The sequence below is a fragment of the Bubalus bubalis genome, chromosome 9, assembly GCF_019923935.1.
Source record: "Bubalus bubalis isolate 160015118507 breed Murrah chromosome 9, NDDB_SH_1, whole genome shotgun sequence".
In the NCBI taxonomy this organism is placed as follows: domain Eukaryota; kingdom Metazoa; phylum Chordata; class Mammalia; order Artiodactyla; family Bovidae; genus Bubalus; species Bubalus bubalis.
The window spans coordinates 20,407,842-20,423,194 of NC_059165.1; the positions used below are offsets into that span (position 1 = coordinate 20,407,842).

General features: G+C 37.7%; 1 protein-coding gene across 5 annotated transcripts in view; it reads right to left on the minus strand.

Annotated features, from left to right (window-relative positions):
* ADGRV1 (adhesion G protein-coupled receptor V1) overlaps positions 1-15,353 on the minus strand; it is a 543,743-nt gene that overhangs the window by 451,044 nt on the left and 77,346 nt on the right. For all 5 annotated transcript variants that reach the window (XM_044947303.2, XM_025292226.3, XM_044947302.2 and 2 more), the window contains 3 exons: positions 6,625-6,801; positions 2,679-2,859; positions 1,524-1,726 (listed from right to left, as the gene is read on the minus strand). In XM_044947303.2, coding sequence (XP_044803238.2) covers positions 1,524-1,726; positions 2,679-2,859; positions 6,625-6,801 — 561 coding nt within the window. The remainder of the gene's footprint in view (positions 1-1,523; positions 1,727-2,678; positions 2,860-6,624; positions 6,802-15,353) is intronic.

Consider the following 15,353-nt stretch of genomic DNA (forward strand, 5'->3'; position numbering starts at 1 on the left):
AGGTAAAATAAGCCAGACACAGAAAGACAAATACTTCATGACCTCACTAATACATGGAATCTAAAATAGTCAAACTCACAGAAGCAGAGACCAGCCTAGAAATGTGCTTGCCAGGAACTGGGGGAAGGGGAAAACAAGGAGATGTCTACCAAAGGATACTTCCAAAGTTTCAGTAATGCAAGGTGAATAAGTTCTGGAGCAATACTATACTGTACACCTGAAATCTGCTAAGACGGTAGATCTTAAACTTTCTGAAAGAAAGTGAGAAAGGAGGGAAGAAAGGAAGGGAAAGAAAACATTATCTACGTGAGGAGATGGATATGTTAATTAGCTTGACTGTGGTAATTCTGTATATGGATATCAAAATATCAAGTTGTAAATCTTAAATATATATCATTTTATTTGTCAACTATACCTCAATAAAGCTAAAAAAAAACTTTTAAAAGAACATCAGTATAAGACTAAAGTATTTCTTTAAGAGAATGCAGAGAAGATAGTACTAAGCTGAGTTGAGATGCCCCATGGAAGGTATTTCATACCAAACTAGCTAAAGATGAAATAAATGTCATGGCAAGAGAAATATAACTTGCCCAATAAAACAAATCAGAAAACTCTGCCAACTGCAACACAGCTGAAATTAATTGAATTCACTTAGCCAAGTTTTCTGGAATTTGGGAGAAAAAGTATGCACAAATTACTGAATACTACACCCTTGTACAGCTCTTATTAGGAATAAAAGGAAAATTAAGATAATTAACATTAAATTTAAAGAAAAAGATTCTTTGGGAAAACAAATGTTGAAGGATATAAAATACTTCCTGAGAAGTACAGCCAAAAAGAAATTATGAGCATTCACTTAATATGAGAGGTGGTGATAATAAGACTACATAAGTTATTCAGGGTTACTATACATATGCCACATACAGTACATGACACTTAAAACTGCCATCAATCCTCAGGGTGACCTGTCCAACAGATAATTTCTCTCTCTTACTAATAAGGAAACTGAGGTCAGGAAAGACTGAGTCTCCGTTAAGGGCACACGTTTAGAAGCTCAGTTTAAAAGCAGTTTCCAAACTGTTTTTCTTTTTTTTTTGCCAGTACCACACAGGTTCTCACTTGGAGAAAAAAATTAAAATTGAAATGACACTGACATATAATTTCTTTACAATTTTGGTTGTGTTCGACAGACACAGACAAGGGGATTTAAAATGTGTACAAAACATAATTTTTAAATACATATGATTAAAACCTAGAAGACTAAAATAATACAATGAAGACTACGACAGATAAAAGGGACAAGAGAAATCAATAGGATAGCTATTTAAGTGTCAGACCTTGGGGGACGGAAATACTTTAAATTCCCATAAATTTAAAGGCTTCACATAAATCTCAAACCATCAATGCTTCTTTTCCTTGTTTAATAAATTGCACGTACAGTGCCAAGCCCCTTGCAGTCCTCGAAGGGAACTGCGTCTGTTCTCCAAGTGTATGTACTGCTTCAAAAGGATTAAGGGATTTACCTGGTAGTCGGCAGGACTGAATGCTGTCAGTGACACTGTTTTGTATTCTGCCATGACCCTCCCCAGGAGCCCTTGTGCACGGATGACCAGCAACGTAACTTCTCCATCTTCCTCCCGCACGGTGACGTGGGGAACACCGCGGGCAGGCAGGGTCATTGTGTCCTCAGGCTGCGGAGGCGGCCCAGCGGAGAACTGTAGCAAGCCTGGCAGATACAAAGAGAAGCAGGGCATATTTGCCCCAGTTATCTGTGGAAGAATTGCATATGCACTTGAAACAATCTTACACAATTATTTTGACCACCAGGAGAAAATTCAGAGGGCTCTCCTTTAGAAAAGACCTCAGTGACGATTTGATTAACGTGCTTTTGACACAGAATATGGTAGGAAGCTTTCAGGATATTAAAAACTAAAATGACAATTTTCCTTGTCTCTATCCAAAGAAACTTTTTTAAAAGGAAATGTCAATAAAAAGAACAGTGATGGAGTTTTACAATATATATTATCGCATATTTACTCATATTTGTCTCTAGAATTCATCCTTAAACATATAGCAAAACAAAATTAATGGCACCCCAAAGGACTTGCAATTCAGTTTTTTGAAAATTTAAGTATGAAAATGAGTTGAAGAACTTCCCACGTTTTCTACACAGATTTTTTATTGGATGCTTTCCTACAAAAGAAATACTACTTTTCAGTGCAGAAAACAGTCTCAACTTACTATAAGACATCTGTTACCCAACTAAGAAAATTATCACTTTTCAGCATAAGATCAAAAGAAATTAATACAGACAGTGATAACTCTACTTCTTGAAGTCTAATAAAACATAAATTACAAAGTACTTCAATCAGGTGTTAACATATCACAGTAGGATAATTTTTAAAACTAAAACTTTTGATAGCCATGAATAAAAATATTTTGATTTTCACTTAAAATAATCCTGCATATACTTTATAAAATATATTTTTAAACTTTAGAAATTGGTTCTTGTATTTTATACACACCATCCCTCAAAATGGCAGCTTAGAAGTTCAAGAGCTTAGGTTCGAGACCCAAAGAAGGTCGACTTCAATCATTTGCAAGAGTCCCTTCAACTCTTAACAAGAGCAAGTATACCCAGAGAAGGGAAGACTGCTCTTGCACAAGGGCTTGGTTACCATATGGATGATCACTCGCTTTGATGGTGATGTCTGTCGTTTCCTTTTCAGGGTCTATGCTTGCACCACTGGTGGGAGTCGAACCTATTTTCCCATCTCCAGGAATCGCAGAAACCAAGGTCACACGGAAATACTCATTAAGCTCGGGAATATCATCATCAAGGACATAAATATTCAGGACCTTTAAATACAAAAATCCAGAGGCACTAAGCAATGATGCAAGTAGAAATTACTTACCACTCAACCAGAAGAAAATAAAGCAGCCAGCTGAAGTTACTTTCTGACATAAGAGATTTCTACAAAAACTTACACATTAAAACAGAGAGAGAGAGAGAGAGAGAGAGAGAGAGAGAGAGAGAGAGAGATCTGAGAAATTAACTCTCTAATCAATAATGGGTACTGAACAGCAGTATTTTCTGTATAAAAATATCCTAGTTACATATTAGTATCACAGCATATGTGATATAGTGATATACCCGTATCATATATTCTTTGTACCAAAGACAGCAGTATTACCAACCTCAGGGTATAGAATTACTACTCAAGGAACTGCACATTATCTGTTAGGATGTGGTAGGATTGTAGAAAAGGGCAACATGTCTAGTTACTGCCTAAGGAAAGTCTGACATACCTAGAGGTAGCATGCTAGAAAACAGATTTACAGTAGACCCTAGAAGTCTGGCATACACAAACTGCCCAAAACACATTTGGAAAAGAAATAGCAATAACTCAGCCATGCTCTGCAAAATGTAAGTCAAAATTAAAAGTGAAAAAATGATTCCTCTCTCTTCTATTAACTGAACAAGCATGTTGACACCTACAATGGGCAATTTCTAGTCCCGAGACTTAGAGTCTTCTGTAGGAGGGAGACCTGTGGAAAAATATTTAAAATGCAATGTAAAAATGTCATAGAGTTATGTACAAAATAAACTGAGAACAAAACAATCAGCTCTACCCTGCATTGCATTTCCTGTATTGTAGGTGGATTCTTTTCCCCTGAGCCACCAGGGAAGCCTCTATCTAGTAAAGGTTTTACAATAGACAGATTTGAAGCAAGTCGTAATGGATTGGTTGTAGTTGTTAAGTAATTATGGGGAAGGGCAAGTAAAAGAAACAAGAGCATGAAAGAATAAGATATCTGGGGAACTACAATTAGACACTAAGGCTGGAGTGGGAGGGAAGACTGGATGGATAAACAGAGGTCAAGAATATAGGGACCTGTCAGGGTATCAGAAAAATGAACTTAATTCCATACAGAGTAAAGCAAAACTGAAGAATCATAAGCAGGAGACAGACAAAATGAGAACCACGTTTTAGAATCAGTACCAAGGCAGCACGTAAACAGAGCGGACAGAGCCAGAAAGGGTGCAAAGGGCTGAGCTAGGAGGTGACGGACCAGAAACAGTGAGGTTCTAAACTAGTGCAGGGACAAAGGAGATGAGAAAAAGAGATGGACTTGAGATTTGTTCTGGGGACCAAAGACCCAGATCTTAAAGACTCAGCAAAGGGAGGGAGGGACAGGAAGGAATGACGTATGATTTCCTGGTTTCTTCGAGAAAGGAAGGTGACAACCATCTGAAAACAGACTGTAACTCCAAATGCAAGATTCAAACACTAGTCATTGGGCCTAAAATCATTTGGAGAGCCTTTTTTCTAATGTAGTTTTTCTACCACTAGGCCCAAGATAGAATCTGAATTTGGTTTCGATGTTCATTTTGATCAGAATTTTCATTAATAAAGTAATATATGGAATGGCCAACATGCTCAGAGGAGAAGCATAAAACTCACACTTCTACTCAAATATTGTCATTGTTCTTGAGCTAGAGAAAACAAAAAGTAGACTTAAGATTTAACACATCTCGCCCCCCAGAAAGCAAGCTGAAAAATGTTGCTATGAAAAGCAACACCAAAACATCAAGCTGTCCATTAAAAATGAAGCAATTAATAGTGTTTTTCAAGTGTTGAAAGTGATATCAAAGTAACGGCTCATTTTAGTGAAATGAGTTTCAAACTGAAGACCATATCAAGTTATAAGTGTATTTCATACAGTGACTCAGTATATAAAACAGTGTTTCCCTTTATTATCCTACACCCTCTACTTTCTATTCTATTTTTTAAATCTTGATCATAACTCACTAAATTGATTTCATAACTAATAGACCATTTAAAAACACTTGAAAAACACATTTCAAGTTCTTGCATTGAGGCAAACACACACACTTTTAGACTCTCTGGCAGCTAGATTTCTGGATGCAATTTAAGTATACTTAATTAAATACACTCCCTTAGATATCTAGAAAACAACAGCAAAACTACTGCTGTCTGTGCTAAAAAGCACAGTCATAGAGCATCAGCAGACACCCCAGGATCCAGTCTCTGGCGTGGTAAGACTGAGAGGCTGCTGTAGATTCAGCAGGCATGGTGCCATAAACCGACACCTTTATTCAGTGCTATTACTGTTGCTGTAAAGGTCAATTTACTTTTCAAAGAACTTTTAAAATGATTGAAAAAATTACTTTAAATAAATCTTGACAGCAGCATATATGACTATTTACCTAACCAAAATCTTATTTATTAACTCTTATCTCTTCCAAAATATATGTGAACCCACTTTATAAAACAGTGGTTCCCAGTTACACCTTTATTTCATAGTTGGTCAATTTTCCAGTAGAAAAATTCGAGGATCAACTCTGTTTTCCAAGGAGGAACATTAAAAAATCACCACATACTGCTATTAATTGATTTGAGTATTTCAAATCCAGGAGAGAAATGAAAAAAAAAATCCAATAATAGTCCTTTAAATTGAATTATTTCAGCCTCATGAAAACTTACTAGTGTCCTCATAGTCCTCATTTTATCGAATATCAGTAAAAATATTTATCATTGCTCTCTCCTCAGACTGCTTTTGGGGAACTTTTAACATTTTTCCTTCTTTCCCCAAAGTATTGATATTTGGCCATTCTTCTTGAGCTTTAACTCTTTAAATCTTAAGAATATTTCAAGTTTGCCCTAATTTTAACTTTTTCATCCAGTCAACGCCTAAGTCCCTTAAAAATTTCTTCAAAGATTACATTTCCAAGTCTTAAATATTTATGCTATTTATCACTGATGACCTATAAGCTATCTATATTTCTAATGAAAAATTATGCTGATACGAATATTCCAACATACAAGACTAAAAGAACGTGAGAAAATTTTTGATACAGGAGAAGGTCTCATTTTGATTTCACTTATAAGAAGTGTCACTTATTTCTGAAGTATACATTCAGAAATCAGACTCTGGTTCACAGCAAGTTTTTGGTAAAACTGGTGATCTTTTACTTTCAAAACAAAGAAAAATTACCTCTTTTTCCAAATTTAAAAATAAAATGAGATTACAGTTAAAAGAATTCCTCTTGGCTGGCGGACAGAATTCTTAATAGTATTGAATTTTTAAGTATTAAGAATTTTGCAGTTTCTCACTGTACTGGTAATAACAAAAAACATGTAATGATAAACCTTCAATGCTATACCATTTTTATTGTGTAGATTAAACAATAGGTAAAACTATAACTGGTGGCTCAGTGGTAAAGAGTGCCAATGCAGGAGAGGCAGGTTTGATCCTGGGTCAGGAAGATCCCCTGGAGAAGGAAATGCAGGAAACCCACTCCAGTATTCTTGCCTGCGAAATCCTTTGGACAGAGGAGTGTGTGGGCTACAGTCAACGGAATCACAAGTCAGACTCAACTTGGCGACTAAACAGTGACAAAACTATAACACACATTATTCAACATTCTTAATGTTTCTTTTGCAGAAATAAATACAAAATATTTTAGACCATGAGATATACCTAATCACCTAAATATTCTAAATTGCTTAAAAAGCAGGACGCTAAAAATAAATTACACAACAAATGGATAAGGAGAAGCTTCCCAAGAGGTTTTCAAAGAAAGAAGGTAGGGTTTACCTCTGATCTCTGCCAAGGAAGGAACGTGATACTCCCGCTAGCATTAGCAAAATCATCAACAAGGTAATTAACACCATCCGATTCGATCTGTGAGATAGTGTAAAAAACATGCACATAATCCAGGGCTCCTCTGGTCCGCTCCACTACACATGAAATGGTGGATCCCTCCTCTGCAATCTGAAATTGAACGAAAACTCTTTGTAAGTGTACACCGATTCAAATCAGTGATAAAATTACAAATGCATTCATGAAGTTCTTTCACTATAAACTTTGTTCTATAACTTTCTACATCTGTAAGGAGGCCTCTATATTCTTCCAGATATATCTCTGATTGCTAAAAAGTATTTACTATCATTGGTTTCTCGGTTCATTCCTTTCAAAGGATAAATAAATGCAAAACAGCAATAATTAGCTATACCATGTAATTCATTCATTGAAACCTCTCAGGTCTGGCACTGTGCTAGTTTTTTTTTTTTTTTTTTTTTTTTTTTAAGCACACTCCTTTTTGTAGGTAAGTCTAAAGAGGAAAACAAACTCATGATTTTATGATGAGTTCAGCACTGAAGTTAAGGGTAGAGAGTGGAACATGACATCAGGGAGAACTTTTTAGGCATAAACATAAGAAATAATCAAGAGTATTTGGTGAAATCATTTGGAGGTGATACAAAGTATCCAGTGGGGAGAACCTTGACAAATTCCTGGTGGGGAGACAACAGTCAGGTACAGGAGGGCACTGATACCATGATTAATATATTTTTGCTATTTCTGACATAAATACATATATGTGTGTTTACATACATGTGTGTGCATTTTTTTTACTTCCATGGTGGCTCAGATGGTAAAGCGTCTGCCTGCAATACGGGAGACCCAGGTTTGATCCCTGGGTTGGGAAGATCTCCTGGGGAAGGAAATGGCAACCCACTCCAGTATTCCTGCCTGGAGAATCCCAGGGACGGAGGAGCCTGGTAGGCTACAGTCCATGGGGTCACCAAGAGTCGGACATGACTGAGCGACTTCACTTCACTTCACTTTTAAGATAATGTTTAGCAATTACGTGGAGTAGGATATTGGAATATCCTAAGTCTTCATATTCTTGTTCTCCCAATTCTATTTTTATAGTATCAAATACATAACTCATTAAAAAAAAGAACTAAAACTGAACAAAGCTCAAACTATAAATCTTAATATATAATGTCATTTTTAAATTTTTCATATCAATCTTAAGCACCTCTGATCAACATTAAATACAGCTATTTTGGTGCTAACATGAGAGCTGAAGAAAACAGACTTGAAATTTGTCTGCTAACAGGCAACAGTCAGTTATCAAGGAGCACGGAAACACCAGTTGTTGTTCCAGTAAACCCGCTGAGTTTCACTGAGCATCAACAGCCCTAATGCCTCATGGGAGACAAGATTTGCCTGTTCATCCACTAGCAGAAGAAGTCCAAAATGACCATATAGTTGTTCAGAAACAGCCTGTAGTCTGTTTCCTGATGGACATATTCTATCTCCAGGTGCAACCAGAACTTCTAATCCAGTGGAGCCTAAAACATGGGAGCAGGAGGTGATGGAGATTCAGTCCCACTGCTACCTCTTCTTCCTGTGCTCATGTGTCTAATCTCTGGAGACACAGAAATAGTTTTCAGCCACTAGGTACACATACTCGATCCTGGAGGACAGCACCCAACCCTTCAAGATGTTGTCCCTGAGCTGGTACTTTGGCTGAGTTTTCAACAGGACATTCCATTGTTACACTAGGCCCACTGCTTCAGGTGATGTTGTACATACACAGACAATGGAATATTAGCCATAAAAAAGAATGAAATACTGCCATTTGCAACATGGATAGACCTAGAGATTATCATACTAAGTGAAGCAAGTCAGAGAAAGATAAATATCATATGTTATCACTCATATGTGGAATCTAAAAAATAAAACAAATAAACTTATTTATAAAATAGAAACAGGAAACTCCCTGGTTGTCCAGTGGTTAAGAATCAGGCTTTTACTGCCATAGACCCAGATTCAATCCCTGGTCAAGGAACTAAGATTCCACAAGCTGTGTGGAGCTGGGAAGAAAAACAAGCCAGAAATAGACTCAAAGACACAGAACGCTTATGGTTACCCAAGGGGAAAGGGCGTAAGAATAAATTAGGAGTATGGGAAAACAGATATATACACCATATATAAAATAAACAACAAGGATTTACTGTATAGCGTAAGAAACTACTTAATGCAAAGATGGGCTCAATAAAGGACAGAAAGGGTATGGACCTAACAGAAGCAGAAGATATTAAGAAGAGGTGGCAAGAATACACAGAAGAACTGTACAAAAAAGATCTTCACGACCCAGATGATCACGATGCTGTGATCACTGACCTAGAGCCAGACATCCTGGAATGTGAAGTCAAGTGGGCCTTAGGAAGCATCACTATGAACAAAGCTAGTGGAGGTGATGGGATTCCACTTGAGCTATTTCAAATCCTGAAAGATGATGCTGTGAAAGTGCTGCACCTCAATACGCCAGCAAATTTGGAAAACTCAGTAGTGGCCACAGGACTGGAAAAGGTCAGTTTTCATTCCAATCCCAAAGAAAGTCAATGCCAAAGGATGTTCAAACTACCATACAATTGCACTCATTTCACACGCTAGTAAAGTAATGCTCAAAATTCTCCAAGCCAGGCTTCACTGTATGTGAACTGTGAACTTCCAGATGCTCAAGCTGGTTTTAGAAAAGGCAAAGGAACCAGAGACCAAATTGCCAATATCTGCTGGATCATCGAAAAAGCAAGAGAGTTCCAGAAAAACATCTATTTCTGCTTTATTGACTATGCCAAAGCCTTTGACTGTGTGGATCACAATAAACTGTGGAAAATTCTGAAAGAGATGGGAATACCAGACCACCTGACCTGCCTCTTGAGAAACCTGTATGCAAGTCAGGAAGCAACAGTTAGAACTGGACATGGAACAACAGACTGGTTCCAAATAGGAAAAGGAGTACGTCAAGGCTGTATATTGTCACCCTGCTTATTTAACTTATACGCAGAGTACATCATGAGAAACGCTAGGCTGGAAGAAGCACAAGCTGGAATCAAGATTGCCAGGAGAAATATCAATAACCTCAGATATGCAGATGACACCACCCTTATGGCAGAAAGTGAAGAGGAACTAAAAAGCCTCTTGATGAAAGTGAAAGAGGAGAGTGAAAAAGTTGGCTTAAAGCTCAACATTCAGAAAACGAAGATCATGGCATCTGATCTCATCACTTCATGACAAATAGATGGGGAAACAGTGGAAACAGTGGCTGACTTTGTTTTTTTGGGCTCCAAAATCACTGCAGATGGTGATTGCAGCCATGACATTAAAAGACGCTTACTTCTTGGAAGGAAAGTTATGACCAACCTAGACAGCATATTAAAAAGCAGAGAGACATTACTTTGTCAACAAAGGTCCGTCTAGTCAAGGCTATGGTTTTTCCAGTAGTCACATAGGGATGTGAGAGTTGGACTATAAAGAAAGCTGAGCACCAAAGAATTGATGCTTTTGAACTGTGGTGTTGGAGAAGACTCTTGAGAGTCCCTTGGACTGCAAGGCAATCCAACCAGTTCATCGTAAAGGAGATCAGTCCTGGGTGTTCATTGGAAGGATTGATGTTGAAGCTGAAACGCCAATACTTTGGCCAACTGATGCGAAGAGCAGAGTCCCTGGAAAAGACCCTGATGCTGGGAAAGATTGAAGGCAGGAGGAGAAGGGGACAACAGAGGATGAGATGATAGGATCATATCACCGACTCAATGGACATGAGTTTGGGTAAACTCTGGGAGTTGGTGATGGACAGGGAGGCCTGGCATGCTGTGGTTCTTAAGGTCACAAAGAGCTGGACACGACTGAACAACTGAACTGAACAGGAAACTATATTCAATATCTTGTAACAACCCATAGTGGAAAAGAATCTGATTCATTGTAACTGAATCTCTTTGCCATACATCTGAAACTAACACAGTATTATCAATCAACTACAGTTCAGTTTAAAAACTGGTATTTCAAGGCCATATACAAATGGTATATTTTAATGTCATGACATAAATGGTATGTAAAGACTGGATGAGACAATAGAGAAGTAAACCTAGATAGAAAAGGACCAAGTACAGTCAGCTCTGAAGTAACCCTGGTTTTGAAACAAGTGTCCCAATACAAGTGACATATCAGAAAGCATTCTAAACATAACATGGAGTCCACATTTATTTATGTAAAACTTCAGCCATTAGAAACATGGCAAACACAGAAAACTGCACCACCTGAGACAAGCTACATGGGCACGCACACCTACCTGCTACCTCCGCTCAGCACGTGTGTTAGCAGCCACTTATCTGCATCTAACGTGACACCTTTCCCTCTGACTTCAAATAACCCTCCTTCCATCACCTAACTGCACTTTCCCCACTTTTACAAACAAACTAACATTTTTTTAAGGTATACATGCCATACTTGATAAGCATATTTAAGACTTAAAAAATTATGTAAACTTATTCTTTACTAGGTCCCTACATTTCAATTTCTCTACTACTGACCAATTTGGGGGGTCGTGTTCTCCTAACCCATCTTTCCCCTAAGTTCTGTGTTTTTCATTATGTGATTTGCCATAGTGTGGTGATTTTTAGGAACCCATCAATCATGTTATGTGAGAACTAACTATTCTGAACGTGGGGCTCTCCAAGCCTCAGAGGCTGGAGGGAAGAAACGACAGACAGACACAGGTGTTTAACACAGTACCTAATTTAGACAGTAACATCAGCATGTTCATCAGAGCCAAACGGTACACAAACACGTGTGTGCTGGAAAGAGCACGACTTTGCAGTCACTCGGTCCTGGTTGACTGTTTCACTCTGTCATTTACCAAGCGTCCTCAGTCTCAGTGATCTCTTCTTAGAATGAAGATCACAAAGTCTCATGGGTTTTGGTGGAAGTTAAACAAATGCTTTACATGGTCCCCAATAATACAGTTAAATGCTAAGGAAAAAAAACCCTTACATTTCTTCTTCTTACATTGCAACCCCATGGATTGTACCCCGGCAGGCTCCTCTGTCCATGGAGATTCTCCAGACAAGAATAATGGAGTGGGTTGCCATTCCCTCCTCCAGGGGATCTTCCCAACCCAGGGATCAAACCCAGGTCTCTCACATTGCAGACAGATCCTTTACCATTTGAGCCACCAGTGAAGTCCAAGACATAGATTAAACAGATCCAAAGATACACTGGGGAGTATGATGTTTCCTTATAGCTTTTTACCAAATCAATGATAAATAGCCAGGCAGAATATAGCACTAAGCTTTTCGTCTGCAAGAATCACATGGGGAAAAGTGGTCTGTTTCATTAAAATCTATCACCTATTATTTTCAGTTTTAAAAAGAAAGGCAAAAAAGACTATCCATATTCAATACAATGTGTGCAGATGTATGCTATATATCAAAATTTCATAGAAAATTTAATAACAATAATTTATACAATAAAGCAAATTTTAAAGTTTTAATTAAGGAAGAAGTTTCAAGTGTCAAGCACCCATAAAAAAAATCACATAGGATGTTTGGTAAAAAATCTACCTTACAAACTTATAAATTTACAGAGAAATGACATAATGCCTGACATTTGCTTTTAAAATTAATTCAGCCAGCAAAGAAAAAAACAAGACTGACAAAAGGCTGATACATGTTAAAACTAGGTGAGAGGTAACTGGGGTGCCATATTATATTTTTTGTATTAAAAGATTTTTTAAATTTAGCTTTTTATCTCCCCTCCCATCCCATGCCAGAGATTCTGACTCAGAAATGGGGTCTTGATTCAGGAAGGGTGTCGAGGAAAATGCATTAGATATTTCCATCCAAGACCATCTATGCACAGCACTTTGGGAAGTAGCAGACGAGATGATGCAATCAGTAATACCAGAAGGGGATTAAGACATAGAGAATAAGTAATTAAAAGATTTTTCTCTACTATTAAAATATTCATCTAATTGACTTTAGAATCATAAAACAAGCAAATGTTCAGGATAGTATATGAAAGGGCATAACATCAAGTAATAAACATCAGAACCACCATCACTTGGTTTTTCACAAGAAGCAATAGCAGCCACTCCTGTTTTCTCTACTGAGTCAGGAATTTGTCATATCTTCAGATCATCAGAAAAGTAATTATAAAGGTTAACAGTGAGAAGAGTTTTAGAAATACATTTTCTAAAAAAAATAATACACTGTAAGCCATGAATTGGATTCCCTACTGAAACAGAAGAGTAAAGCTAAACAATTACACATTCAATTAATTTTTTAGTTTGTTTCATGCTTGGGTGATGATGTGTGATATCAGATTATATCAGCATCACCTTTATCTAAAGGAATCTATTCACATAACAGATGGCAGGCATGCAAAAGCGAACACAATCCAAGTCAAATAATATTCTCTTTTTACAAAGATCCTCTCAAAATATCTCTAAGTTTATTCTTAAGCCACAAGTTTAAATATATAAAACATAATCCAGGGCCTTCCTTGGTGGTCTAGCAGTTAAGAATCTGCCTGCCAATGCAGGGGACACAGGTCTGATCCCTGATCGGGGAGGATCCTACATGCCACAGGGCAGCTAAGCCCTCACATGTGCCTAGATTCTGTGCTCTGCAACAAAGAGTAGCCCCTGCTCTACAACTGGAGAAAGCCAGAGCAAAGCCACGACAACCCAGTGCAGCCAAAAATAAATCAATAAATGAGTCTTTAAAAAAATAAATGCTTAAAGACAAACCAAAAATATAAAACATAATCCAAATATTGGCTGTAAAAGTAAACCAATAAGACCTGCAATTTCTATGAATCATTAGGAAGGGAAACTTTATCATTATGGGGCATATAAGCTTTCAGGACATATAAAAATAGTGGGAAAATAAGGTGGAGAGAAAATAACATTGAAAAGTACAAAGAATAGCAAAATACAGGAAGGGAACATGAGAACATGGTTACTAGGCAACAGTCAAACAAAAATCAGTCACCTGTTCAGTATAGGGCTCTCTTGGAATAAAAAGAACTACTTGGCATACCCCACCAGGGCACTAAACTATGTACAAGTTTGTTCATTCTTTCAATTAAATTTATTAAGTATCTGCTATTTGCCAGAACACACTGTACCTGGTTAGGAGGAAACATATCATAAAGTAATGTCATCTCTTTCAAGATGCCAACTAGCAGACTATGTCATATTCTACATACTTTCATTACCTGTTTCAGATCTGATTATGTTTTCACTCTAACCTTAATATTACTTTATGTCATGTGAATCTATGAAAAATTTAAAAGCATAACATAACTCAGACAGAAGTCTTTAAGGATCTCTATTGACGTGAGCATTTTTGAAGGGATAGGAAAAAGTAAACTTTTCAATGTCACTGCAACAACACAATGGAGAAGAATCTACAGAAATGAAAATGGTTTTTACATTTGAAAATGAAGCAAGGAACCATAAAATTTAAACTCTGTTATTATATTTGTAGCAATACACATTGACTATCTGGAAAATATTGGTTCACCTAGTTACACAGATCTTCCAAATGTTGATGCATTTCACTACACAAAATAAGCAAATCACTATCAATAAAAGCTGCTGCTGCTGCTGTTGCTTCAGTCGTGTCCGACTCTGTGCGACCCCATAGACCGCAGCCCACCAGGCTCCCCTGTCCCTGGGATTCTCCAGGCAAGAACACTGGAGTGGGTTGCCATTTCCTTCTCCAATGCATGAAAGTGGAAAGTGAAAGTGAAGTCGCTCAGTCGTGTCTGACTCTTAGCGACCCCATGGACTGCAGCCTAGCAGGTTCCTCCATCCATGGGATTTTCCAGGCAAGAGTACTGGAGTGGGGTGCCATTGCTTTCTCCGAAATAAAAGCTAATCACTATCAAAATAAGCTAATATCACTTTCAATCTTAACCAAAAAGTCTTTAAGTATTGGAAAACAGTCAAGCTCACTTTAGTTTGTAAGATGTTTCAACAACTCTTAATTTTTGTTTGAAAGCTCAAGTTTTTACCACTGGTAATAAATACTATCAGTTGTTTTCCTGGTAGTCACTGGCTCACTTCATTTGTCTCCATAAATGTCTGCCAGGTGCCCAAATCTGAATAACCAAACTTTGCTGGTCATTTTTTCAAGGAAAAATGGTGTTCCACAAAAAGGGCAGCTAGTTCACCTCACGACTCTATCTGCACACCTTCCACAATTACCATGTTTTGTTAACGCAGAGAAGCGCTTTATCTGTGCTTCTCATTTTGTGATTCGTGCATGTGCTAAGTCACTTTAGTCATGCCCGACTCTTTGCGACCCTATAGACAGTAGCTCAAGAGGCTCCTCTGTCCACAGGATTCTCCAGGCAAGAATTCTGGAGTGGGTTGCTGTGCCCTCCTCCAGGGGATCTTCCCAACCCAGGGATCAAATCTGCATCTCTTATGTCTCCAGCATTGACCGGCAGGTTCTTTACCACTAGCACCACCTATGATACACAATGTTAAAAAGGTGAGTATTTAAGGGTTGAAATTTTATCAAATGAATGTTTTGTACTCCTTCATCAAATATACTCAAGTGAGATTTTCACCTCTTCAACTACAGGTGTGTGGTAATAAACAGAAATGACAACTAGTACAGGCCGGTTCTGCTGCCTTGATTCATACAAAGGCACTAGCAACTAGCAGTTTTGGCAACCAC